This window comes from Marmota monax, unplaced genomic scaffold, assembly GCF_021218885.2.
Source record: "Marmota monax isolate L192 unplaced genomic scaffold, Marmota_monax_Labrador192_F-V1.1 WCK01_AAM20220418_F8-fsc00008, whole genome shotgun sequence".
In the NCBI taxonomy this organism is placed as follows: domain Eukaryota; kingdom Metazoa; phylum Chordata; class Mammalia; order Rodentia; family Sciuridae; genus Marmota; species Marmota monax.
The window spans coordinates 9,690,867-9,718,615 of record NW_026694432.1 but is presented as its reverse complement, the minus strand read 5'-3'; the positions used below and the strand labels follow the sequence as shown (position 1 = coordinate 9,718,615).

The 27,749-nt window shown below is 34.6% G+C and overlaps 1 protein-coding gene across 2 annotated transcripts in view; it reads left to right on the top strand.

Annotated features, from left to right (window-relative positions):
- The window catches only part of Rlf (RLF zinc finger), a 72,423-nt gene that overhangs the window by 18,354 nt on the left and 26,320 nt on the right, over window positions 1–27,749 (top strand). The window contains exons 2-5 of one of the 2 annotated variants that reach the window (XM_046468374.2): window positions 8,228–8,382; window positions 9,666–9,747; window positions 13,863–13,995; window positions 20,323–20,525. In XM_046468374.2, coding sequence (XP_046324330.1) covers window positions 8,228–8,382; window positions 9,666–9,747; window positions 13,863–13,995; window positions 20,323–20,525 — 573 coding nt within the window. Of the gene's footprint in view, window positions 1–8,227; window positions 8,383–9,665; window positions 9,748–13,860; window positions 13,996–19,729; window positions 19,819–20,322; window positions 20,526–27,749 lie in introns of those variants that run through there. The other variant, XM_046468375.2, reaches the window with a different exon arrangement.

Below are 27,749 nucleotides of genomic sequence, written 5' to 3'. Positions count from 1 at the left end.
TATTAATTTTTTAAAAATTTTTTATTTGTTTGGTTGTAGTTGGACACAACACTTTATTTTTATTTATTTATTTTTATGTTGTGCTGAGGATCAAACCCAGGGCCTCTCATGTACTAAGGAGCGCTCTACTGCTGAGCCACAACCCCAGCCTATTATCACAACTTTTTAAAAAGCCATATTATAGTAGGGCTTGGTGACACATGACTTTAATCCCTACTGTTTAGGAGGCTGAGGCAGAAGGGTAGCAAATTATTGAGGCCAGCCTAGGCAATTTAATGAGACTCTCTCAAAAATTTTTTGAAAAGGGCTGAGAATGTTGCTTAGTAGTAGAGAGCACTTGCCTTGCGTGGGTGAAATCCTGGGTTCCATACCCAGTACCACAAAACAAAACACCAAAACTATTGCACAGTGTCTGGTAAAACAGGTTTTCGATATCAGTTGATTAATCTGAAAAAATCAAGACCCAGAGAGGTTATCTTTTTTATTTTATATATATATATATTTTTTCCCCTTAAGTTAGAGCTTTATCGTTATATATAGTAGTTGGGTTTATCCTGATAAGCTCATACCTGCATAGAATTTTATTTTAGTTCATGATCTAGATAGATTATCTTATAAATGATGGGGCATTGATTGAAATCCAACAGCCAAAATGTGTGTTGTTCTAGTCTGTTTTACACAGTTGCCTCAGATTGTGGTATTTTTACCCAGTATGATAAAGCTTAGATTTAAAAATCTCTAGACTTAAAAAAAAATATATGAAGATCTTTTAAGAGTAGCAGTTCTGGCTGGAGGTGTAGCTCAGTGGCAGAGCACTTGCCACTGAGCACTGGGTTCAATCCTTAGCAACACCTAATAATAAACAAATAAAATAATGTCATTCTGTTCTACTATAATTACAATTTTTTTAAAGGAGTAGCAATTCATTGAAGCAAAATGAATTGGATGTGTTGAACTATTGAAGCAAAAATTGGAGATAATTTATATTTTTCTTCATTTCTCCCCCACCCCATGATCTTTCTTTTGCATATTTGCTTTGGTTTCTTGAGCGTTTCTAATCTAAAATCTTGAGACAGCACTTTAAAAAAAAATTCTGGTAATATATATATAACATACAATTTCCTGTCTTAACTTTTTGTTTTTGCCATGGAGGTCTTGCCATGGCCCAGGTTGACCCCAAACTCCTGAGCTCAAGAGGTCCTCCCTCCCCAACTTCCTGAGTAAGGGGCCTACAGGTGTGTACTAAGAGCACCTGGCCTCAATCATTAAGTGCACGATTTAGTGGCATTAGGTATATTCACATTTTCTGTACCCATTGAACACTAACTCTTCATTCTTCCCTTTCCCTAGCCTCTGGCAGCCACCCTTCTTTCTACCCTTTGTCTCTGAATTTGACTATTTGCTACGTTATAAAAGTGAAACTACAAAATCTCTTTGTGACTTGATTATTTCCTTAGCATATTGTTCTCAGGGTTCATTCATATTGTAGCGTGTGTGAGAATTGATTCCCTTTTGAGCCTGAATGATATTCCATCATATGTATGTACCACATTTTGTTCATTCATTCATGTTTATGGACACTTTGGTTGCTTCTACCTGTTGACTGTTGATAATAATGCTGCTGTAAATATAATTCTCCAAATACATCTTTGAGATTTTGCTTTCCATTATTTTGGGTAAATAATTAAAGTGAAACTATTGGATCATGTGGTATTCCTGATTAATTTTTGGAATCATTGTACTATTTCTATAGCAGCTGTGCCACTTCACATTTCCACCAACAATGTACGGAAAGTTCCAATTTCTCCACATCCAACACTTTAAAAAATTAAATTTATAATAGCTATCCAAATGGGTATCAAGTGGTGTTATGGTTTCAATATAAGGTGTTATTTTGGGAATATTCAGGGGTGAGATGTTTAGATTATGAAAGTGTAATCTGATCAGTCCATTCTCATTTGAATGGGCTGACTGGATGGTAAGGTAGGCAGGTGGGCTCAGCTGGAGGAGGTAGGTCACCAGGGACTGCCCTGAAAGAGTTCATCTCCCCAGTGGCGCCTTCTCCTCTCTCTGCTTTCTGGCTTTCATGAAGGGAGCAGTGTTCCTCCACCACACCCTTCTGCCACATATTCTGCTTTAGTTTGGGCCCAGGGCAATGGGCCAAGCCAACCATAGACTAACCCTCTAAAACTGCAAGCCCAAATAAACTTTTCCTCCTCTAAGTTATTCTTGTCAGGTATTTTGGTCACAGCAACAAAAATCTGATTAACATAAGTGGTATTTCATTGTGGTTTTGATTTGCATTTGCCTAATTTGTAGTACTAAGCATCTTTTCATGTGCTTGTTGGCCATTTGTATATATATTCAAGTCTTCTGCCCATTTAAAAATTGTTTTTAAGTGGTTGACACTTAGAAATTTTTAAATGTATTCTAAATATTAATTCATTAACATGATTTGCAAATATTTTCTCCCATTTTGTGGGTTGCCTTTTTACTCTGTTGATAAGAGACCTTCAGTGCACAGTTTTAAATTTTAATGTAGACTAGTTTATCTATTTTTATTTTATTGTTTGTGTTTTTTGGTATGCTGTTCAAGAAATCATTGCCAAATCCACTGTTACAAAGCTTTCCCCCTTATGTGTTCTTCTAGTGTTTTGTAGTTTCAGTTATTAGGTTTTTTATACATTTTGAATTGATATTTGTGTCTAGTCTAAGGTAAGGTCCAATCTTCATTGATTTGCATACGGATATCTGGTTTCCCTGACACTAATGAATACTCATGGTCTACTTGTTGAAAATTATTTTACTATATATATGACAGCGGAATGCATTACAATTCTTATTACATATATAGAGCATGATTTTTCGTATCTCTTCTTGTATACACAGTACATTCACACCAATTTGTGTCTTCATACATGTACTTTGTATAATAATGATCACTACATTCTACCATCATTAATAACCCCATGCCTCCTGCTGTCCCATCCAACCTGACCTCTGTCCTTTATTGATAGCTCCAGTAATTAAATTTTAAGTTTATATCATTAAAGAAACAATTTTTTCTCAACCACAAGTGATGAAAAGATTGTAAGTTGAGTAAACAAAATATTATATATTCTCGATCATGCTGGTCCTCAAAAAAATCGTGTTTAATTTATAATATATAATAATTGTGATAGCTCCTCAATCTGTCACCATTTTATGCTGATAATAGAAATGTAAATTGGAACAAATTTTCTGGAGCACAATTTGATACTCTGTAAAGTCTTCAAAATCATGCACCCAGCAATTCTATTTATAGGACATTATTCTAAGAAAATTGTCATGAATACATGGAAAAAGTTAGGCATACAGTACTCATTTCAGTGTTATATATAATACTGCAAAGTTAGAAAGCATGTGTCCATAAATAGAAAATTAGGTAATAAGTTGTGGTAGCCACACAAGGTTGTACAGCCATGAGGATACTGATGTTGAAGAAAACTTTACAACAAATGTAGAGACATATAGCATGAGTCTATTAAAATACTTTAAACATTAAAGGAGTGTTGATATTACTTATTAACATTATTCTGTTTCTGAGTAGTGGTAATAGTACAATAAATGATATTACTATTATAGCAAAATAGCAGAAGGTATGTTTTGAAATTGAAAATGAAACAAAGCTAGAAAGCATCCTTAAATCCCTAACAGAATCTATATCTAAAAATAATCTTGGTAGGTTGAGATGATGAATAATAAGATTTAGTCATTACAGAAGAAAAATTATAGATAGGTGAATGGACTAACAAGTAGGTCTTTTTTGGTTTTGGCCTTAAAAAAAATCAACCATAGCCATGAGTGTTGGTGTACAACTGTAGTCTCAGCTAATTTGGACATTGAGTCAGGAGGATCACAAGTTGGAGGTCAGACTCAGCAATTTAATGATACCCTATCTCAAAATTAAAAAGGATTGGGGATGTAGCTCAGTGGTAGAGTATCCCTGGCTCAATCCCCAGTTCCTAGAAGAAAAAAAAAAGTCAACTGTAACTAATATACAAAGTGTGAGTTGGAGCACAGTGACACATAAGTAAAAGATTTAGGATTATAATTTATTTTAGCCATTTACTCTCTCAGTATAAGCAGCTTGCTGTTTTTCTTCTTGTTTTATTTCATCTCACACCCAGCTTATTTTCTTTACAGGAAACATTCAATACTTCCTCATTATTAACTGATATTTAAGTCTCTTCACCATTTATCCCCCATCTGTCATAGTCATTTTCTGACTTTGTTCAAGCTGCTCTCTCTTTGGAGTCCTCCCATTACCTTCATCTTTGCATTTTAAAACTTTACTTTTTATATTTCAGAGATTCCAGCTCAAGTGCTGCTTCCTCGTAGAAATCTAATTCATATAGTATTGATCACATTTTATTCAAATTTATGATTTTGAGACATTCATGTGCTAAGAAATTTAAATCATACAAAAGTTTCTTCATATGCAAAATTCAAAATAATGCATACCTTTCTCTGTTAAAATCACATTAGTTCCTATTGCCATGGGATGTTCAGTTTTCAGAATAAACACCAGCTATCTTTTGTCAGGTTTGTATGAACCACTAACATTCTAAAATATGGGTTTTCAGCACCATTGTTGGAAAACTGGGCACTTTAGAATGGAAATTAGATGTAAACTCTTAGGAAGAAGGCCAAATGATGACCACAATACTACTTGCTACAAAATATTAAAGATAATGCTTGGGAAGAAGCAGCAGAATTTGAAAACATACTTAAGAAAGCTGTGGACTTGTGCATTCTGAGATGATGTAAAGCATGGTAATTAAGTTTGGTCTTTGGAGCTAGGTGTCCCTAGTTCAAATTCTGAATACAACACTTAACTTTGGAATGGGGGTTTCAAAGATAATTTCTTAGTTTTGGCTTCTGAAAGGAGGCAGATAGAATGTGGAAGGAAGAGCATATCTGCTGGGGAAGATGTTTGGTTTTGGACATGTTCAGGATTTGAATAGACATCCAGATAGGAATGTATAATAGGTAGTTGAGGCATGTAACAAGGGCGTGATAGAGTGATCTGAGGGTAATATACTTGGGATGTGAATGGAAGCATCCCTGTTAAGAATGGTCAAATTTAGTGTCTAAGTTGGCTAATTTTTTTTTTTTTAAATCTCAGTATGCATTATCTTTTAAAGGCAATGATAGTTTCCATCCTCAGCACTGGGCTCCCACATTGTAGTGTTGATGTAATAAATGACTTTACTGAAATACAGGGAAGAGTTCATCAATTTGATCTCTGTAGAATGCCACCGAACTTGAAGGGGTCATATTTATTATTTATGCCCCATTTCTCCTTCAATTTTGTTAATGTCTTTTAAAAGAGAAACAAGAGATCTCTGTTTTTTTCTTTACTGCTCCTGATTCGGTTTTGTTTACATAAAGTATTTAAAATGTTATTTGGGTGGCTATGATTCATTCAGCCTAATCTTGCATTTAAAAAAAAAAATCATAGAGGGCTGGGAGGGTAGCTTAGCCCCTTGCATGCACAACACTCGGTTCAATCCTCAGTGCTGGGGTGAGGGGAGGAAGATATTAATGAAGATTGTTCCAGTGATTCTTCAAATACCAGAAATAAGTTCATAGTGGGTATGTTATGGAGACTTCACTATTTAATTTCAACTAACATGAGGGTGTAGATTTAGAAATATAGAAAGTGTAAATCAGTATAGAGCAGATTGTAAGCAAACATTCCACAGTGAATTTAATAATTGAAATTGTGTAATTTATAGAAGTCTTAATGGAATATCTGCATCAAAAGATATTAGATTGGTGGCAGGGGCTCTCTTAGTGGGCTTGGGGATTGTGAAAAGACCAATCCTGTCAGTATGTGTTCTGCCCTTCCCTTTTCTGTACTAGCAAAAGTTGGTTGTTTTGTTTTGTTTGTTTCTTTTTGATACCAAGGATTGAACCCAGGGGTGTCCTATTACTAAGTCACATCCCCCGTCCTTTTTATTTTATTTTTTTAGTTTGAGACAGAGTCTGGCTAAATTGCTTAGTGCCTTGCTAAGTTGCTAAGGCTGGTCTCAAACTTGCAGTCCTCCTGCCTCAGCCTCCCAAGTTAACAGGATTACAGGTATGTGCCACCATGCCTGGCTAACAGTTGGTAAATTTGCATGTGTGGTTTCAGCTATCATATTGACTCATTCTCAAAGGTTATGAAGGTAGGTCCTATCTTTCTCCAGCCCCTAGCAACTGTATGATAATAATAAACTATCAATAGTTATCAAATGAGTAAAAAAGTGAATGTATTCTACAAATAGGGAGACTTGAGAATGTCCATTGGAAGTGGGTCAAGGAGGGGCTGTGTTCAGCAGTAGAGTACTTGCCTAGCATGTAAGAGGTGCTGGGTTGGACCCTCAGCACTAAATAAATAAATGTGTCCAACTACAACTAAAAAAAATAAAAAAGAAGTGGGTCAAGGAATGGTAAACTTAACAAAGATTGATAAGACATAATATCTGACTTAAAGATCATAAAATCTTGATATCAAGGACGGAGGATATAATTTGATAGTAGACTAGTTGTCCAGCATGCAGAAGACCCTGGGTTCAATCCACAGCAATACCAAAATAATCTAGTATCAATTTAAAATTTTAATGCTCCCTGATTGTTAAGATTAACTGATAAAAGCAATAAGTTATTTGCTGACTTGATTCAGAATTCCTAACATTGATTTTAATAAATTTCTTCTGAGAAATTAGTAGAAATTATTTATGTAACAGTTAAGCACATATTTTACATTCCTTTTCTCATTTAACTGGGAGGTAGAATTGTTTGATGGTCAGTTTTATGATCCTTTCATCATTTTATTAAAATTTGGGATTTGATTAAATGGTGACATGATCCTCTTCTGAAAATATAGAAGGCAACCAGTTACCTAAAATAACTGTAACCAAGTAGCAAGATACTTAATTGACTGGACATACTAAAATAGCTTATCTGATATTAAAGTGTGCAAAAATCAGGCAATTCAATGTGTTGGTTAGGAATATTTTCACTATACATGGTATAATGACTTATCTCATATGTTTCCTTATAAGGGTCTTAAAAATTTTAAGCAACCATGACCATGCTGTCATATCTCACTTATCAGAACTGATAATAAGGACCATTATTGTAGAAACTAAAGCTTCAGGAAATCTGGTCGAATCCTGCAGTGCAACCATATCTATTTGCCATCCAAAGTTTTGCCATATCTATTTGTAGTTTTCTAGGCAGGAAAATCAAAAACAGAAAGTAAGCTAGGAATCTTTGAAGAAATTATTCTAGGGGTAATAATTCATATCAGATAGAGTGTATTTAAGATAAAACTACCCTTTAAAAATAAGACTTACCTGTAGAAGTAAGTTAGGAACTCTCTAGCCTGGTCAGAATGTGTATGATAATACGAGAGAGAATAAATCCCTTGAAACTAGAGTCTTCAAATAAGAATTTGGCAGGAATTTTTTTAGCATTCTCCAAGGAGAACATAAACCATCATTTGAACAAATTTTTAGTGATAGGACACATGTAATTTGTTAAACTTTTAATCACAGTTCCATTTAATTTTGATTTAAATTCCATGCTGACCAGAAGTTATCACTCCTCATCTACAATAAAGGATTCGGGGATGCTACATGGTGATGTGATCATCCCTTGTTGTGAGCAAATAAACTGGCATTTGGTTTTTATGATGAATTCTTTTTAATAAACCTTTTAAAAACAATATAAAATTTGCCTTTTGTAATTTGGTCAACATAAATTAATCTCTGGAAGCCTAATCAATTTTTTGTGAGTAGAAGATGATTTTATGGAACCCTAGAACTGTTGGGCCCTGTGTAAGAATAACTCCTCACCCTTACCCCTTGTCTTCCTCCTCTTCTCTCTTTCTCTCTTAAGTTAATGTTGTATTAATGAAACTCACTGTTTCATTTCAGGGCTATAAAGAGAACTGTAGGCATTTTATGGTTTTGCTTTTAAATTTATTCTCATATCAAAAGAATAAGTCTGCCTTTTCTTTAAGTCCTTGAAACAATTAAGTGATGAAAATAGTATCCTCTAAATAAACCAGAGCCTTAAAAAGACAAATAAACGGTGTGTCTGTTAGAAGAAAAGGAAGGGACAGTGCTTTTGAGAACAAAGACAAATTGTTTCATTAGTTCTAATTGTAAAATAATTAAATATTTTTATTTTTTAGACTTTATTGCAATATGCAAGCAACAAGAATGCATCAGAACATATTGTGTATCTTCTGGAGGTATATCGACTTGCCATCCAAAGTTTTGCCAGTGCACGTCCATTTTTGACTACTGAATGTGAAGATGTCCTCTTAGTGCTTGGCAGATTAGTACTGTAAGTTGAATATAAATCACTCTAAATATTGAGTACCTTGTGTCATAGTGTTTGCCTGACTTATTTTTTAAAAGACATTACATTCTTCAAAGCACCATTAATTAATAATTTTGAATGAAATTCTCTTTGCTTTCTTCAGGTTCCCAGATCATATAGTCCAGGTGGAGTTCCAACAAAACAACATAATCTTATTGCCTCTAGAGCCTTTTTTCCTACTCTTTCTTAGAATCCAAGAATGATACATTTTACCTCTGTCCCTTAGGTATATATTCAGATGACAGAATATCTGGAAACTGCTGTGATCTTTGAGGATCGCAACATACTTTGGGGACAATACCATGCAATCCTGCAATTTGATTATATTACTTGAACTACGAATAATTTAACCAGCAGAAAGCATCAGGATACAATATAAAATTACCATCCTAAGGTCCATGGTCATTTTGCTGTTTTAATATTGACTTCCTGGTAGCAGATAAAATTATACCTTTAATGTATTGTCCATCAGCAAACTGAAAAAATACAACAGCTATTCAAGTTTAGGTTGGCATTATTTTATTCAGCTTATAGATGGTTTACTGGGATAACTTCTTGTCTAGGTAGTTCCTTTTATTTTTCTCTGATCTGCCTTGTTTTCCTTTCTGTTCTTTAAAGCCAAAACCTCTAACATCATACCTTTATGGAACACAAACATTCCTGGTTTTGTAATCCCATTGTTCTTCCTGCCAAGTCTCATATTTTCTGTTACCTATCCTAATAATCCCTGAGTGATAAAGTAATATTCTGCAAGATTTTAGGGAGCTCTTGTTTGAGCTGTTCTTTATTCAAGTTATTATACATTTTCTTTTAAAAAATTCTTCCTGTCATTGCTTTCCCTGTGTCTGGGTAATGATTAGGACACAAAAAAGAAACTTGTTTTTTTTCTTTGCTTGATTTGTTAGTGATGAAGAAATGACTTCGCTAATCATTGTGCTTCCTCTTCAAGTGACAGAAACCTGTATAGATGACAGTTACATATATTTATCACTTTACAACTGAATTAGCAATAGATTGAGCTTCGGTTTTTGATTTATGGAGTCAAAACTGTTCCTCCTACCTAAACAAAACTGTTTGGGATATAAGTTGAAAAGCCAAGATATCAATTTGAAGAGTGAAAAAGTTTAAAATAATCTCATCAAATGTAAAATGTATATTCACTATTGCTTTCATACTGTAATTATTACTGTAACCACCATTTTATACTTATTTAGTTTTTTGTTTTTTGTTTTTGCTTTTTTTGGTAGGAGTTGTTTTGAATTACTGCTTTCAGTGTCTGAAAGTGAACTGCCTTGTGAAGTCTGGGTACCATTCCTTCAGTCTCTACAGGTGAGTTGATTTTAAGTCAAAATATTCTCTGTATAGGTATCCAAGACACCTACTTAATTACTCCCAGCAAACTAAAATCAGAAATTTAAAACAAAAACAAGTTCATTATATATCAATAGTAAGTTCATGACATGAGAAAAAGAATTTCTACCTTATGAGGGGGTATGTTAAAAAAAAAATGGAGTTTTTCTTTCATTTGATTTTGCTTTCTTTACATAGCCTTATTCTGTCTATATTTTCAAATAATGAAAAATATTTGTTGATTTCCAAGCTATCAAAAATTTAAAATCTGGGTTGGGGATATAACTCAGTGGTAGAGCACTTGCCTAATATGTGTGAGGCCCTGCATTTAATCCCCAGAATGACAGAAATAATTTAAAAAACAAAAAACTAAATCACATGTGGTTATACGGTCGTATAGATTATGTTCATGCATTTTACTTATGGGAGAACTATTTAGGCTCTCACGTTGACTTGGTTGTCACCTTTCTTAGGTAAGCAGATCAGAAAGTGATAAATTAGGGTGGGAGATAGAATATGAAAAAAAGCAAATACAGTGCCAGCAACAGTAGACAGTCTTGTTACTGATGGAGATCAAAAAACTATTTTTAAAAATAGACATAATAAATAATAGCAATCATTCATTTATTGATCACTAATTATGATCACTGCTCTATACTGGCAGGCTTTATGTCCTTTAGTCAAATAAACCTTATAATTTGAGGATGATTTTACTCTCCATTTACGAGTAGGAAGACAGGCACAGAGAGAGGTTAATTAACTTGTCCAGAATAACACTCACATTCAAGCCCAGAGCTTATTTTGTTAAATGCTTTCTTCAGGACACAAACTCTTGGATCTGTTTCATATAGGGACAAATAAAGATTTACATATTAAAAAACATACCTCATTATCTGGAAATTTCTTTCCTTTGGGATGTATAACCAAAATGAAATTATGTTTTTCTCTTTGGGGAGAAGAGGAATCTTTGTCATGTTATTGGCTTTTTTTTTTTTTTTCCTTCTTTTTTCTTTTTTGGTACTAGGAATTGAACCCAGAGATGCTTAATCACTGAGTCACATCCCAGTTTTGAGACAAGGTCTCATTAAGTTGCTTAGGGCTTCCTGAGCTACTGGGATTACAGGAATGAACCACCACACCAGGTTTAGCATATTTTAATCCTTGTAATGCAGTACTAATTTCTCACATGCCTTTATAGCTACTAAAATCATCTTTTATGCATAGTCTATTGATTTTTGTCACTGTGTTTTAAGGCCTGTTGGTAGTTTCATCCTGGCATATGCCATTCCAGAAGAGCACATACTCTTAACACTATTAGTATTATTTTTATTAGTCTTTAGAGAAAATACTCTATTTCTTCATTGTTTTCTTAAGATTGTTTGCCTGAATAAAACAAATGCCTTCTCACTACCCCTTCTCCCTACTCCATGTAGGTTTTTCAGTTGTTATCAGATACTTAGGTTGTATTTTTAAATATACGTTCAGTAAAATTAATGAAGGTAAGAATATTGATTTAAGAAATGGTCCCTTTTGAAATCTGAAAGACAAAACTCTGAATTTCTCTTATTTTATGTAATAAGTGGACAAGGCCCAGATGGTATTGAGGATACTTTCAGCAAAATAATCTTTTTTGTTTCTTTGCTTGCTTTGTGGTAGTGGGAATTGAACTCAGGGCCTCACCTATACAAAGCAAGTGCTTTACCACTGGGCTGCATCCCTGCCAGACCCTGTCTTTTCTGAACAAGATCTCTCCAAATTCCCTGACTGGTCTCAAACCTAACCTCCGGAGTAGCTGGGATTAAGGGTAGATGTGGTGATGGTGCTCAGCAAAAGAACAGTTTTTGTGAAAACAGGCCACAAGGGGCTGAGGTTGTGGCTCAGTGGTAGAGTTGGTCCCTAGCACATGTGAGGCACTGGATTCCATCTTCAGCACTTCATAAAAATAAAATAAAGATATTGTGACCACCTACAACTAAAAAAATAAATATTAAAAAAAAAAAAACAGGCCACAAATACAACATTTCTCAATCATGTTTAAACTATGTAACTCTTCCAGACTTTTTTTCTGTTGATATGAAAATATTCACTGAAAAGATTTTTTTAAATAATAGGTTCTTTTTTTAAAAAAATTTTTTTTAGAGAAAGAGAGAGAGAGAGAATTTTATTTATTTATTAGTTTTTCGGCCGATACAACATCTTTGTTTGTGGTGCTGAGGATTGAACCCGGGCCGCACGCATGCCAGGCGAGCGCGCTACCCCTTGAGCCACATCCCCAGCCCTGAAAAGATTTTTTTTTACTATGTATTTTTTAGTTGTTGGTGGATTTTATTTATTTATTTATTTATTTACTTACTTACTTATGTATGTGTGGTGCTGAGACTCAAACCCGTGCCTCACAAGTGCTCTACCACTGACCCACAACCCTAGCCTTGAAATGACTTTTTCTTTTGTTTAAATATTTTTTTAGTTGTAGATGGACACAATTCTTTAATTTTATTTGTTTATTTTTATGTGGTATCAGGGATTGAACCCAGTGCCTTGGGCATGCTAGGCAAGCGTTCTACCACTGAGCCACAACCCCAGCCCCTGACCAAATATTTTTAATACTTATTTTAAATGGTATGAGAGTGAACATCTTATGTTAATGTTTCTGTGTTGTGGTTTCAAGATGTGGTACAGAATATTTTCCTCTAACAGGAAACCTGATTTTTAAAATTATTTTTAAAATGCCACCATAGTTTTTAAAAAATCGATTTAAGACTATTTTTAAAAGTAATTTTGTTATCATATATGCACATATTACATATATGTATGTATTATAGATATATGTAGGTAACAGGGTTATATACTGTTTGTATTTTGAGTTAGCTATATTTTGAACTTCAGCAAATGAAAAGTAAAAGATGCTTTAAAAAAAATCAAACTTTGGTTTTTTTAAATGTGGCTGTGTTTCATGACAGTGATACTGTTTTCTACCTAAGTGTAACAGTACAGTCCTGTTAGTGTAAATTTGGTAGCCAGGCAAAGAAAATTATGGTGCTTCCACATAGAGTCTGTCTTCACTGCAAAGTATATGTCTGTCCTAACTTAAAGAGAAAGAAGTCTGAGGACCAGTCAACTGATAAAGGAAAATTGCAGCATTAGTTTAGTATTGCTATTAGCAAACTGTTGGTTGAAATTATCATTTTCTATATTAGTGCTATATCTTAAACTCTTCTCAGTGAAAGATAGCAGCATATTGGGGTATGTGTAGTTAAAGCCAATCTTTTATATGTTATATATTACTTGAGTAAATATAAAACTATATTCTTAGTTCTCTGAATATTTTTGGTGAATATTTTTCTCAAGAAAAATTGCTATAAATGGAAGCTTATGTTTGTACAGAATTTCAGAAGTTTAAAATAAGAGAAACAATTTAGAATTTTAGAACATGGGAACAACCTCATTATAATTAGTCATCCTCGATAGTAATAAAAGACAGTGAGATATACATAATCATTTATAGTAAAATTCCTGACCATTTTTTCTTTACCCACTATATATAAATTTCCATGTTTATGTGCTGAAATAGAATATCAAATAATAACCTAGACTTTTCTTAACATTTTATGTAGAGCTGCCTCTCATTTAAATGGTAATTGAAGAATTTAAATAGTTATATAACAATTAGTATAATTAAGCAATATTTCTCTTTGAAGGCATAGACTGTGAATACTGCAAAATCTTTTTAAAAGAAAGCTGGACCAGTGGCCTCAAAATAATTAAGTCAGCTATTGCTAAGGCTGTTGGGTCTTAGAGTGTCTGACCATCTTAATAGTAGGGCACTTTAGATACTCAGTAGTAGTGCAAGAGCTAAATTATTGATTGTGGTGATAATTTTACCTGAGGGGAATTCAGGAAAACATTTTAAAGTTTTCAGTAATTTAAAAAGTAGCAACAGAACTGCATAAAGCTTTGAGGATAGTGTAGTCCTTATGTTTTTGCTAGTTTATTTTTAGGAAATCCAAGTTAAAGATCCTTTCAGTTCACAGATGTTCAGCTATATTGATAAGACAAAGTGTTAATTACTGGCTTATTTTCTGTTTTTGTTTTAGGAGTCACATAATACATTGTTGGAATTTGGAAATAATAACCTACAAATATTGGTTCATGTTACCCAAGAAGGGGTGTGGAAAAACCCAATTCTTCTTAAAATTCTGTCTCAACAGCCAGTAGAAACAGAAGAAGGTAACTCTTAATACTTCATTGACTATTTGGGAGGAGAATTTAGTTGATTATGGGTTAAAATTTTATGAATTTTGCCTCTATATACCTGGTCATTCACTTTTCTTTTGAGTAGTAAAAATTATTAGCATTTAATGTTTTGCTTATATAAGTAAGGATTCTTGGAATTTTAGGTAGTGTTCAAAATATCACTTTGCAATAATCTGCTAGTCTTTGGTATATGGTAGAGCTTTGCTTATAATGAAAATTAAAGTATAAATGTGAGTTGACATTTGCATTTTAGACATTGTTTTGACATTTTAGGCTATATTTGATATAGACAACAATTATAACTATTTACTTGAAGTTAATGGAAAGCTCAGAGGATCACATTCTGTTATAATAAAAACAGGTTCAAAACAATTATACTTTTCTACAAATCTTCAGTTTAGGTCTTGGAATAAGAAGCTTGGTGCCTTAAAATATCCCAGTTGATTAATTTATTCACCAAATTTGACCACCATGTACATGCTGTTTAAGTCTTTCTGTATAGTAAGAAAATTAGCATAAAGTTGTTTAGATTTTCTCTTGGTCCTGGTCTTTGATGAGTCTATTGTTTATCATTGCACTGACAATTAAAAAATAAGAAAAGAAGGAGTAGAGCTGTTAAATAGAAAAGAGATTGGTATTTTATTGTTTTCTGTTGAGGTCCTCAATAAATGGTATCTGTAAATATACATAGATGGAGGCTAAAGTATTAACTTTATAATTGCTAAAAGCTGCTAGAGGACAGAACTAAGTATAGTCATGCGCCACTTAACAATGGGAATTTGTTTGAGAACTGTCATTAATTATATCATTTTCAGATGAAAGTCAAGAATATATTTAAACAAAGTCATTCATTTCAGGTGCCCTCTTGCAGTCAAGAGGTGTAGTATAGCAAGGTACACCTGTAATCCTAGTTACTTAGGAGACTGAGGCAGGAGGATCTCGAGTTCCTGCCAGCCTCACAACTTAGTGAGAACTTGTCTCAAATAATAACTAAAAAAGGGCAGGAAGTATGACTCAGTAATAGAGTACCCCTGGGTTCAATCCCCAGTACCACATGCACAGACACAAAAAAGATGTGCTTTAAACCCAAAATGTATGAGGCTTCTGCTGGTATAACACAACATACTGTTTTACGGTAAACTATTTAATAAATAGAAGGAGTATACTCAACTATAAAAAAGAGTATTGTAATACTGGTAGTCTAGTAGGTTTATTTACACTGACACCATCATCACAAATATGTGAATAATACATTACATTATAATGGTGGCTATGATGTCACTAGCAGTAGGAATTTTTCAACTCCCTTATAATCTTACAGGACTACCCTGATGTGTGCAGGCTGGAATTGATTGAAATGTTGTTATGTAGCCCATAACTAGTTTCAAAAGTATCTCAGACTAGCATCCTCATCTAGATAGTCTTGACTAGGACAGAGAAGAATTCATGCTCCATCCAAGCAGGCCAAATCCCTAGAGGCAAAAGGGTAGAGTTGAGTTAAACATCCCCCGTATATTTTCCCATGATGGACTAATCAAATGTGTCAACTACCTTAGGGATTATTAGTAATTTTTTTCACACAGGGAAATATCAAGAAAGGGGGAGAAACATTGTTCATCTAATGACCCATGGTATCCTATCCGTTCAGTAAAGATTAATTAAGCCCCCACCATTTATAAGATTCTGGGTACATGGTATGTACTGAAGAATTATACTGAGGATCACAGTGTAAGTGGTGGGCAACCTGAGGCCTACCTACTTTTACATTGATCCTTAGCCTAATTTCAGATCAAAAGACTAGAAAGCTTACTTTTTAATTCCACTGTTCTTGCAACACAGATGTCAATATATTTGATACCAAAAGCAGTGATTATCATCTCATTGATTTCTTAGTATCAAGCATAAAAGTGCACATTTTTTACTTCCAAGGAACTCAGTAAATGCATTTCAGTATAGTTTTTTGAACCAATAAAGGCCTATAAACATTTTTTTCCTGTCTTCTGATTTTGTGTGCCTCTGCCTCAAATTAAATAGTTCATAACTTGAGGTATGTATTAAGTGCCAGCTGAAATTTCTGCCTGGTATGATCATTAAAGACATCATGATAGAGCTCTTTTTAACTGAATCTTAAATGTTAATTGTTTTTATATGATGACATATACGAAAGGTGAAATTTCATGATTTCTGCAACTTTCTTTTCTTATTTTTAATGTCTTTATTTTATTTATTTATGTTTATGTGGTGCTGAGGATTGAACCTAGGGCCTTGCACGTTCTAGGCGAGCACTCTACCACTGAGCTATATATAACCCCAGCCCCTGCAACTTTCTTTTAAATGGCTCAATAAAAGAAAAGTTAGGCAAACAAATCTAACTGGAAAGGAGGGTCTAGGTATTTTACATTGTTTATATTGTTTGAAAAAAATAGAGTTGATGCGGTGGTACACACCTGCATAATAATAATGATAATTAGTTATATTAAAATAGTTTTTAAGGGCTGGTGATGTGGCTCAAGCGGTAGCGCGCTTGCCTGGCATGGATCCTCAGCACCACATACAAACAAAGTATGAAAACTAAAAAATAAATATTAAAATTCTCTCTCTCTCTCTCTCTCACTCTCTCTCTAAAAAAAAATAGTTTTTAAAATACAAGATTTTAAAAATGGGTATAGCAATGGTTTAATTATAATATATTGAATAAAATAGTTTTTACCTTCTAGATATAACAGCGAATTTTTAGAGTGCCTGCTATTTGTTGGGCACTATATTAGTGCTTTTGTATCTCATTTAATCTATAAAACAGGTGAGAGATCACACATGCACAAGACCATGTAGTTAAAATTGTGGAGGCAGAATTTGAATGAAGTTGAGATGTTAAAAAAGTTTTTGACTGGGGATTGATAACCCTTCAGGTACTAAATACATGGTTTTATTAAATATCTGTAATGTGCATGGCATTGTGCATAGTTCTCTAGGGAATACAAAAGACATGGTTACAAATTGCTGACAGTGTAATAAAGGAGTTATTACAAATACTATGCAGTACTATTGAACTTGTTAGTATTGTGCCTGGCCTTGTTCTATGTCTTATCTATAATATGGATATTTAATAAATGTTGTGGGAACTTAAAAGGGCTTGGAGTTATGTAAATGACATGCCTGTTTTCAGGTGTGTTACCTCCTGAGTTATTTGTAAGATTGCTTACAACCTAGTAGAGCAGTGTCTTACATTAGGTTGAATAGGATACAGAGAAGAGATGTGTGGCAGAAAATAATATGGAGGAATTAAAGTGAAGAGAGTTTTAAAAAATAATAGCAAGGACAGAAGAGCTAAGTTAATTTTCTTGAGGAAAGGAGGTAACAAGGGGAAAAAAAAAGCAAAAATTTTACTTTTTGTATAATTGGGAGAATAGCATTACTGAAAAGAAACAAGGAGCCATTTGAGAAGCAGGGGATATATGATTGTGAGTTCATTTTGTGGAGACTTATAGAAAAGGCCGGCCCTTCATGCTTTTTCAACTTGCCCACATATTATTAAATGTCTGGAATTTAAAACCAAACAGAAAAATAAACAACAACAAAAAAGTTGGGCGTGATGGTCCACACCTGTAACCCCATCAACTTGGGAGGCTAAAGCAGGAGGATCACAAGTTTGAGGCCAGCCTCAGAAACTTAGACAATGTGTCAGAGTAAAAATTTTTTAAAAGGCGAGGGGGTATGGCTCAGTGGTAGAGGATCTCTGGGTTCAAGCCCCTTTACCAGAAAACAAAAACAAAGCAAATCAACAACAGGAAGAAAAACAACTTACGTCTGTATGGAATTTCTAGAGATGGAGCTCTGGAGCCATAACTTTCTCAAGTGCCTTAGGAAATGGGCAGTTACATTGTTTGGAGTGCAAATCGGTACAACTTCTGGAGAGCTGTTTGGCAGTAGGAGTCAGTATTACAAATGAATGAAGTTGCCGGCACAGTAGTGCACACCTGTAATCCCAGCTGCTCGAGAGGCTGAGGCAGGAGGATTGCATATTCAGAGCCAGCCTCGGCAATTTAGCAAACCCCAAAAGCAACTTAGTGGAGACCCTATCTCTAAATAAAATATAACAAAAGGGCTGGGGATGTGGCTCAGTGGTAAAGTGCCCCTGGGTTCAATCCTTGGTACCAAAACAAACAAAACCCAAATGAATAAAACCTTTAATCTAGCAATTCCACTTCTAGGAATTTGTTCTACTGATAAAACTCACGTGTGTACAGGGTTGCAAACTGCAGCATTATTGATGATTGCTAAGGATTGGAAACTGGGGGCTGGGGATGTGGCTCAAGCGGTAGCGTGCTCGCCTGGCATGCGTGCGGCCCAGGTTCGATCCTCAGCACCACATACAAAGATGTTGTGTCCGCCAAAAAACTAAAAAATAAATATTAAAAAAAATTCTCTCTCTCTCTCCCTCTCTCTCCCTCTCTCTTAAAAAAAAAAAAAAGATTGGAAACTGATTGCAAGTGTATCAGTTGGAAATTATTGAGATGCATTATGATCCATCCATACAATAGATACTATTCAGTTGTTAATGAGATAACTTAAATGTGCTGGTGATAGAATGATCTGTATAATATATTAAGTGGGATAAAAATGTCCTTTGTGCCCATAGTATATTTCTTGAAGTATAAACAAACAAACAAAAAAACTGGAATCAATTATTTCTCAGGAAGAGAAACCAGGGCACTGGGGTCAGACTGCAAGGGAGACAACTTTTAGCTGTAGACCTTTTTGTTTGCCTTTTGAAAAGTACAGTGTTATCTGTTTTTTTTTCCCAATATATTTTTTAGTTATCAATGGACCTTATTTTATTTATTTATATGTAGTACTGAGAATTGAACCCAGTCCCTCTCACATGCTAAGCAAGCACTCTACCAGTGAGCCATAACCCCAGCCCTAGTGCAGTCTATTTTATAAAAATAATTTTTAAAACTCTGATTGATACATACATATAAAGAGAAAGAATGAGAAAATCATCAAGGAAATTATTCAAAAAACAAAATTTAAGGTCCCATCTAAGACCTCATAATTTATTAAATCCCATAAATCAGAATCTGCGTTTAAGCTCCCTGGGTAATTCAGAAGGCCTTTTTGGAGTCAGAGAAACACGATTCTAAAATAACCACCCAGAGCAGTTTATTCACCCATCATGTGACTTACCATTCAGTATTCCAACCTCTGCTCTATAAGTAATGTTATGTAATATCACATTTGTCAAGGATGGACTATTCAAAAATTGAGGGCTTTTCCAGAGCACTATACACTCAGTACTCAGGTGCATATTATTTAATAGTTCTAAGAATAGCTCCCCTGAACCCCATTACTGGGGATTGAACCCAAGGCTACCTTACCATAGCTACATCTGCAGACCTTTTTATTTTATTTCTGAGACATGGTCTAAATTGTCGAATTGTTAGCTTCAAATTTGCAATCCTCCTATTAGCCTCCCAAATAGCTGGGATTACAGGCTTGTACCACCACTACTGCGCCTGACTCAGAGCAGCATTTTCCAAAGTGTGTACTAAACCAGGAACATATATTTTACAGGGCATTAATAATATGTGTAAAAGGGTTCTCTGGTCAAATCAGTTTGGGAAACATTGGGATAAATAAAAGTGAACAGTTTTCTTTATTGCAGGACTGTTCAGAGATTTGACCAAGGAATCCTTTTTTTTTCTAGGACTACCTCTCAGGTCTTTTGGTCGGTGGAACACACTTTGAGAAATGCCTGGTTTAGAGGAAAGAGCACCACTGGCTTTGGAATCCTTGGCAAGTTACCTAACTTCTCTGAATATTAATTTTCCTAACTTTAAACTGGGGATAATACTTGCCTTGGTGGTGGTGTGAAGAATAAATAAGAATATAAGAAAATTTTTAAATGCTTAAAACTTGATACCTCATGAGTATTCAGTTGATAGTTATTAATATTATGTAGGTTACTTGCTTCATTTTCTTGCCTTTATTTGCATAGTTCATTTCACTATTCCTTACTAGTCTCACCAGAAAGTGAGGGAAAGACAAGGCCAAATAATTTATTTTTATAAAATGTTGATAACTTTATTAAAAGGTTTGATATTTGGAATAAAAATACTAATTAATGTGGAAATCATTAGCATCATTTTTCTCTTATCTCTGATAGATGAATATTGAGACCAGAATAAACTTCCCATTCATATCTGCTGAATTTTTATTAACCAAAAGCAAGACAACAAAGATATAAAACTTTCACCATATGTGGTATGTTATCAAAATTTTATTTTTCCTTTTTTCTAGTCAATAAATTGATTGCACAAGAAGGACCTTCCTTTCTACAAATGAGAATAAAACATTTGTTGAAATCTAACTGCATCCCCCAGGCTACTGCTTTATCAAAACTATGTGCAGAATCTAAAGAGATTTCACATGTGTCATCTTTTCAGCAAGCTTATATCACATGTTTATGTTCCATGCTCCCTAATGAAGATGCTATTAAGGAGGTAAGTAAATTAAATAACTGTTATTATTATTATTTGTAGAGATGATGTATGGTTACTCTTTCCCATCAGAATGAAAACCAAGATTATTTATTTTTAGTGTACTGCAAAGTATTGCTTTAACTGTGTTTGTAACTGTTTTAACAGATTGAATGTATAGCAATACTTTATAGGTGGATTTGAAAGTAGGTAATTAAATAATACACAAATGATGTTTATCTTTAGATGAGGGTTTTCTGTGAAATCTTTAAATATGAAAGTTTTTTCTTAATTTTGTTGTTTTGAGAAATGCAGAAATTGTTAATAGTAGTGTCAAGAGATAAACTAAAAAGACTGGGAGCTTAGTTACTTTATGCATTTAACTCTGTAAAATGTAGGACTCCTAGACTCCCTGAAAAAAAAAAAAAGTATATCTTTTGTTTGTTTTGTGGGATATTGAGGATTGAACTTGGCACTTGACCACTGAGCCATATCCCTAGCCCTGTTTTATATTTTATGTAGAGACAGGGTCTCACTTAGTTGCTTAATGCCTCACTTTTGTGAGACTGGCTTTGAACCCATGTCCATGAATATATTGAGCAACATTTGAGTGGCCAAATTAGATACCATGGAAAATAATTATGTGGCTGAGTTGTTTTAAACTATTTTTTGCAGTCACATTATACCTATCATTTTCCTTAGAAAACTTTGGATTAGTTTTCTCTTTCAGTTTTTGATTCTACAGAAAAAATAAGACTGCTTCATCTTTATTTCATTATCTACCTTTAATTTTCTCACCTACCATTCAGATCTGACCCATGAATTTCATTTATTTCTACTCTGAAGTTTCTTACTAAATGTAGGAATCCCAAAGATTTTTTTATATAATAATATTTATTAACATTTTGTAATTTTACCTGTAAATATTTTATTCTCTTTCTACCTCGTTCACTTTAATGTATAGACTCCACTTGGATCTGTTGATCCTAACACATTTTCATTCAGCCTCAATCTCATGTACTCATAATCATCACTTAATGGTGTATACATTCTCAATTCCTCTATTGATCCTTCATTATACTTGTTTGACTATTGGTATCCTGGTAATCCTAAATCTCCATTTTTATGACCAAATTTAGATGGAAAAAAACTTGCCAGCAAATTTTACTTTAATTGTGTGTGAGTGATGCCCACCTGCAGTTCCAGCAACTAAGGAGGCTGTAGCAGGAGGATTGCAAGATTAATGGCAGCATCAGCAACTTAGCAAGACTTGAATGTCTCAAAATAATAATTTAAAAAAAAAAAAAAAGGTCTAGGGATATAGTTCAGTGTGTAAAGCACCCTGTGTATATCCAAAAAATAAAATAATGCCCTCTATCCCTGATCTACCTTATTTTTAATATCTGCTATCATTACTATAAATATATACTAACCCATCTAAAATGGCTTTTCTGTGTCACCTTATCTAGCTGTATTTTCTTTCCAGCACATATCAGTTCCATGAAACATATTTGCTTTTCTATGTCCATCCCCTGCCCCCCACCCCGCAATGAAAAATCCATATGGAAAGAGAAATGGGTTGGTCACTGTTATATCCCTACATTCTAAAGGAATATTTAGCTGCACAGGCCCTCAGTACTTACTTGTTAAATGAATGAATGACAATTACAGCTCCACACCTTACTCTTTTGTTAATAATATTTTGAGTTTTCATTGTATGAGTTATGACCAGAATGTCAAGCTGAAACATGCCAGTCATGCTTTGTAAGTTTTTAAATTTTGCTTGAATGTCTTTTTGAATTCTAAAGTGATGCATATTTTTCTTAAGTGTATTTCATCTTAAAATATTTAATGCTCTCTGTGCATTTATAAAAACATAGACCAAGATGAAGCTAGACTAACGGATTTCTGTAGAGATTGGTTGCATCATAGATCTGTAGTTATTTTAAATGGCTAAAATCCTCTATAGCACAGGTCTTACCTCATCAGTATGAGAAGCTTTTGTCAACTCATTGTTGAAATTTAAGGTACTTCCCAGTGGCCAAAATAGTGACTCCAAGAATTTGTGATTCCATCTTGGCTCTTAGTAGCCTTTGCATTTCTATTAACTACATTATTATTGTTGTTGTTGTTGTTATTTAGTTGTAGATAGACAGTTCTCTAGTCCCTCCCTCCCTGCCTTCCTTCCTATAGCCCCAGCCTTTTACCTTATTTTTTTTTAAGTGTTTACAAACTTTTTATTGGAACATCCATGTTGGAAACAGTTTAGCCTAGACATTGAAATTTGGTAGTCACTTGAATCTGAGAGGATTATCTAAGCAGATAATATGTGGATAGAGACAAAGAATGTTGGTCATCTTTGTTTTGGAATATGGCCTTGAGAGAAGTGCCAGATACAGAACGCAGAGATCAAATAGCCAGCTGGTAGCTGTGAAATGGGCAACAGCATGTAGTTGCTGCAAATGAGGTTGAAGCTGTGACCCCATGGCATCAATTATGCATGTTCTAATTTGTTGGACTGTGGTCAAAAAGAAGGATAGAATGCTTAATAATGCCTGCCTTCCCAGACTTCTCACTTCAAGAATTATTACAGAATGACTCTGGAGGCTGAGGCAGGAGAATTGCAAATTCTAGGACAGTCTTGGCAGCTTAGTAAGATCCTGTCTCAAAATAAATTTTTTTTTTTAAAGAGAGAATTTTTTAATATTGATTTGTTTTTTTTAGTTTTCAGTGGACACAACATCTTTATTTTATTTTTTTTAATGTGCTGAGGATCGAACCCAGAGCCTCGCGCATGCCAGGCGAGTGCGTTACCACTTGAGCCACATCCTCAGCCCAAAATAAAAATTCTTCAGAAACTAGGGGTGTATAGTTCAGTGACAAGTTCCCCTGGGTTCAATTTCCAGTACTACTGGAAAAAGAAAAGAAAGAAAGAAAAGAACAACAACTATTACAGAAAACATTTATTGGGAACTTGTCTATTCTAAGCTCTATGCTATATGCCTTTAGTGTGTTGGCATATAATCCTTATAATAATCCTGTGAATTTTATAATAATTAACAGAGTTCAAAGAGATTATATAACTGGCCCAAAGTTATATAGCCACTAAGTGGAGAGCCCAGGGTTTAAACCTTACTTGGTCTGCCTCTGCTTCTCTTGTGTACGTATTAATTTCATACTCACACATGTCATATGTACTGTCCAGCTCTTCAGCATGGCCAACCTTTTTTTTTTTTTTTTAAATATTTATTTATTTTAGTTCTTGGCGGACACAACATCTTTGTTTGTATGTGGTGCTGAGGATCGAACCCGGGCTGCAAGCATGCCAGGCGAGCGTGCTACCGCTTGAGCCACATCCCCAGCCCGGCCAACCTTCTTTTATAGATCTGGTTCTTCCTGATTACCAGTTCTTAGAGTGGGTTTTTTGCTCAGGAGAGTTTTTTCTCTTGCTTGCCCAGAGGAGAAACAAACAGTCATACTTATTTTTAAATCAGAAGAGATGAGGTTGGCTGTAGAGTTCTGAAAATTCTGGGTGACTGATTACTGGACTGAATTGATTGGGGAGCATAGTTTTTTTTTAAGAAGGTATCTGGAGAAGCAAAAGCAACAGTTGGAAAACATAGACTTGAATCCTGACATTATCATTTACAAACCATTCAACGTTGGGCAGCTAGCTTTCAGGTTCTGTAAAGTAGTCAAAATAATAGTAACTATCTCACAGTGTGGCTAGATATTTCAAAAGGGATAAAATCAAAAGGATCTAACATTGTTCTTATAATATCATAGAGTGCAAGAAGAATAATTCTTCCCCCCCTCCCCGTTTCTTTTTTCTTGGTACTAGAAAAGTACCACTGAACTCCATCCCCAGCACTTTTTTATTTTTTATTTTGAGACAATCTTGCTAAGTTGCTGAGGCTGGCCCTGAACATGTGATCCTTCTGCCTAAGCCTCCTGAGTTGCTAAAATTACAGAAGAGTTCTTTAGGCCTAGGGTACAGAACTGGGGAGAAATAATCCAGGAGAATTAATCACAGATGAGCTGTAGATTTGAACAGAGAAATAGTGTGTTATATACAGAGATAGTTTTATCTCTTAATCTGTATTTAAAGCCTATTTTTTTCCTAGCATTATATTAGGCATTGACAAATACAGAACAGTAGGAATGGCCTGTTCATATGATTCTGCCCTTTAGAGATAGAAGATCGCCATATAGATTAAGGTACATACAGCTTTATAGAAAAATTGATGTTTAAGTTGTACTTTGAAATGATGGTGGGATTTGGATAGATAGAAGGGTTTAGGAATAACTGACTAAAGAATACCTTGCCTAAGGCAGAAGAGTATATGTTAAGGTTTTGAGAGACATAAGACTGTTGGATGGGGAAAATGAGGGCCTCAGAAACTATAGTGTATTAGAGTTTAGATTTTTTAAAAAAATCATTTTTGTAATTGTAGATGGACAGCTTGCCTTTATTTTATTTATTTATTTTTGTATGCTGTGGTAAGGATTGAACCAGTGCTTCACATGTTCTAGGCAAGTGCTCTGCCTGCCACTGAGCCCCAGCCCCAGCCCCTAGAGTTTAGATTTGATGCTGTAAAAATTAGGGAGGCTTTGAGGTAGGAAGCTAAAGTCACATCAGTGACTAAAGTGACATTTTAGGAAAATCAGACAGAAGGAGTTATATTAGGTTTAGGGTAAGAGGCTGGAGTTAACAAGAGGGAGAAAGTGTAGGATTTGCTGATAGGGCATAAATACAGGATGATGTACAAAAATGACTTCAAGTGGTTCATAAGACTTTTGAGACTGGGAGAACAGTGGTGCTCTCCTATTAACAAGAATGGCAAAGAAGGGGTGGAGGTGACAGTGGGAAGCATAGGAAGATAATTACATGATCTTTCCTGGTTTATTAATATCACAGAAATAGGATTTTTTCTTAAATTACTTAATTAACTCCTTTCAACAAATGTGTTGAGTTTGCAAGAACTGTGTTACAGGAAGTGTGGTTTTATGCTACTCTACATAGACCACATGCATACACTGTGGTCTGTCAGCCAAAATTCACCCAGCTATAATCATGTATTGCTTAATGATGGGGGTGTATTCTGAGTAGTGCATCATTAGGCACTTCATGATTGTACCAATATTGTAATGTATTTACACATACATAAATGGTAAAACCTAGTACATATCTGGGTTATATGGTATATACTGTCATAGAGTTTTCTTGGCATACAGTTATGCCAATTTGTTTATTGGCTGTGATTGTTTTTGTACTACAGTGACAGAGTAGTTGTAGCAGAAATTGTGTGGCAAAGGCCGAAAATATTTTGTTTCTGCCCTTTTTCAAAAAATATTTGCCAACCCTTGCTCTAGCATATTTTGCTGAACCCAGTACTACAAGCCTGTAATCCCAGCTACTTGGGAGGATCACAAATTCGAAGCCAGCCTAGGAAGCTGTCTCAAATAAAATAGAAAGGCTGAGGATGTAGCTCAATGGTAGAGCACCCCTGGGTAATTCCCAGTGCCACAAAAAATTAGAACATATTTTTCAGTCTGCTAACAACCATTAAATTATCAGTTAGTCCTCCATGTTCTACAAATGACAGAACTGAGGCCAAGATAGTAATGTCCCCAAGGCCCTACATGCATTAAGCTAATTATCAAGTCCAAGGCCAGGCTAGAATGCAGGGCGCACTTGGACCTGGATCTTCCACTTTACCACTTATTTCCATTTGGTGGGCACTGAAAGCATCCATGAATTAGGGGTGCATTTCCATCATTGAGTTTTTTGTTTGTTTGTTTTTTGGGCTTTTTTGGGTGGTAGTACTAGAGATTATACCTGGGGCCTTACACATGGTAGGCAAGCACTGTACTACTGAGGTATACCCCCCCAACCTTAGAACTGATTTGATAGGGAACATCTTGGTGGTATGTCATTCCATTCATTTTTATGTATAGGTATAGATGTGATTTAAAATATTTTTATAATTTGGATTAATTTTTTAAATATATCAATGTAAAAACATTTAGCACATATAAATTTCCCTTCTTTCTCGTTGGAGATTGAACTCAGGGCCTTGCCTATCCTAGGTGATTTTCTATTACTTAGCCACAACCCCAACCCCATAAAATTATTTTAAAGGAAATAATGGTATCAACATTAATTAGTCTCTTATTTAGTGATGTTTTCTTTTGTAATGATAAGTGAATTAAAGAGAATCTCTAGATTGCTTTGGAAATGTACTAATGAATCCTTAGATGTTCATGAATTGAAGATTAAAATTAGCATATGTTCTAAGGCAACAGTTACACATTAGCCATCTACTTGGGTTCAGTTAAGGGCTGGGGCTGGAGCTTAGGGGTAGCACACTTGCCTGTCATGTGTGAGGCACTGGATTTAATTCTCAGTACTGCATACAAATAAATAAAGGTCTATCAACAACTAAAAAATATTTTTTAAAAAAAAGAAGAAGAAGAAGAGTTAAATTAACTTAAGGAACAGCTGGGAATAAAGATACTTAGTATGTTGGCACCTGTGGGTATCCCAGTAGCGGGTGTGTGTAATAAGAAACTTCTGCTGGGGACAGTTTGCTAGACACATGCAATTAAGATTAATTGACTGGGGGCTGGGGTTGTGGCTCAGTGGTAGAGCGCTCACCTAGCACATGCGAGGTGCTGGGTTTAATTCTCAGCACCATATAAAAATAAATTTTAAAAGGTATTATGTCCAACTAGGACTAAAAAGAGATTAATTGACTGGGTCTAATGAAAACCAAAATTCTGACCTTGGTGTGTAAAGAGTTGGGCTTTTCAGAAATTGGGTAGGTCTAGAAGGCAGAAGATTACCAGGGATTCTAGATTACCAGAGTTCTAGGTTGTCTTACTTCATTTACATAGAATCAAAAGAGATGACATTACTATCTTTTTTCATATGAAAGGATTTTAGTAAAAGTTACAGTCTTGACAATGGCCAAGTAGATGTTTCCTATGTGTTTTCATTACTGAAAAGGGAAATTTTGCAAAAATCAAGCTTTCCATATATTAAAGAATAGATACTCTTTTAAACACAAATTCCTCTATTATTTTAAAGATCCAAGAAATCTGTCATCAGAGTTCTTGGTGCACAGTAGGAGTCCATTTCATCCTTGATCCCTGAATGAACTGTATCTTCAGTGTCTGATGTGGTTGATAGGCACAATAGCAGAGATATTTCTTCTCTTGTTGGGGAAAGGAAAAGACAAACAGGAT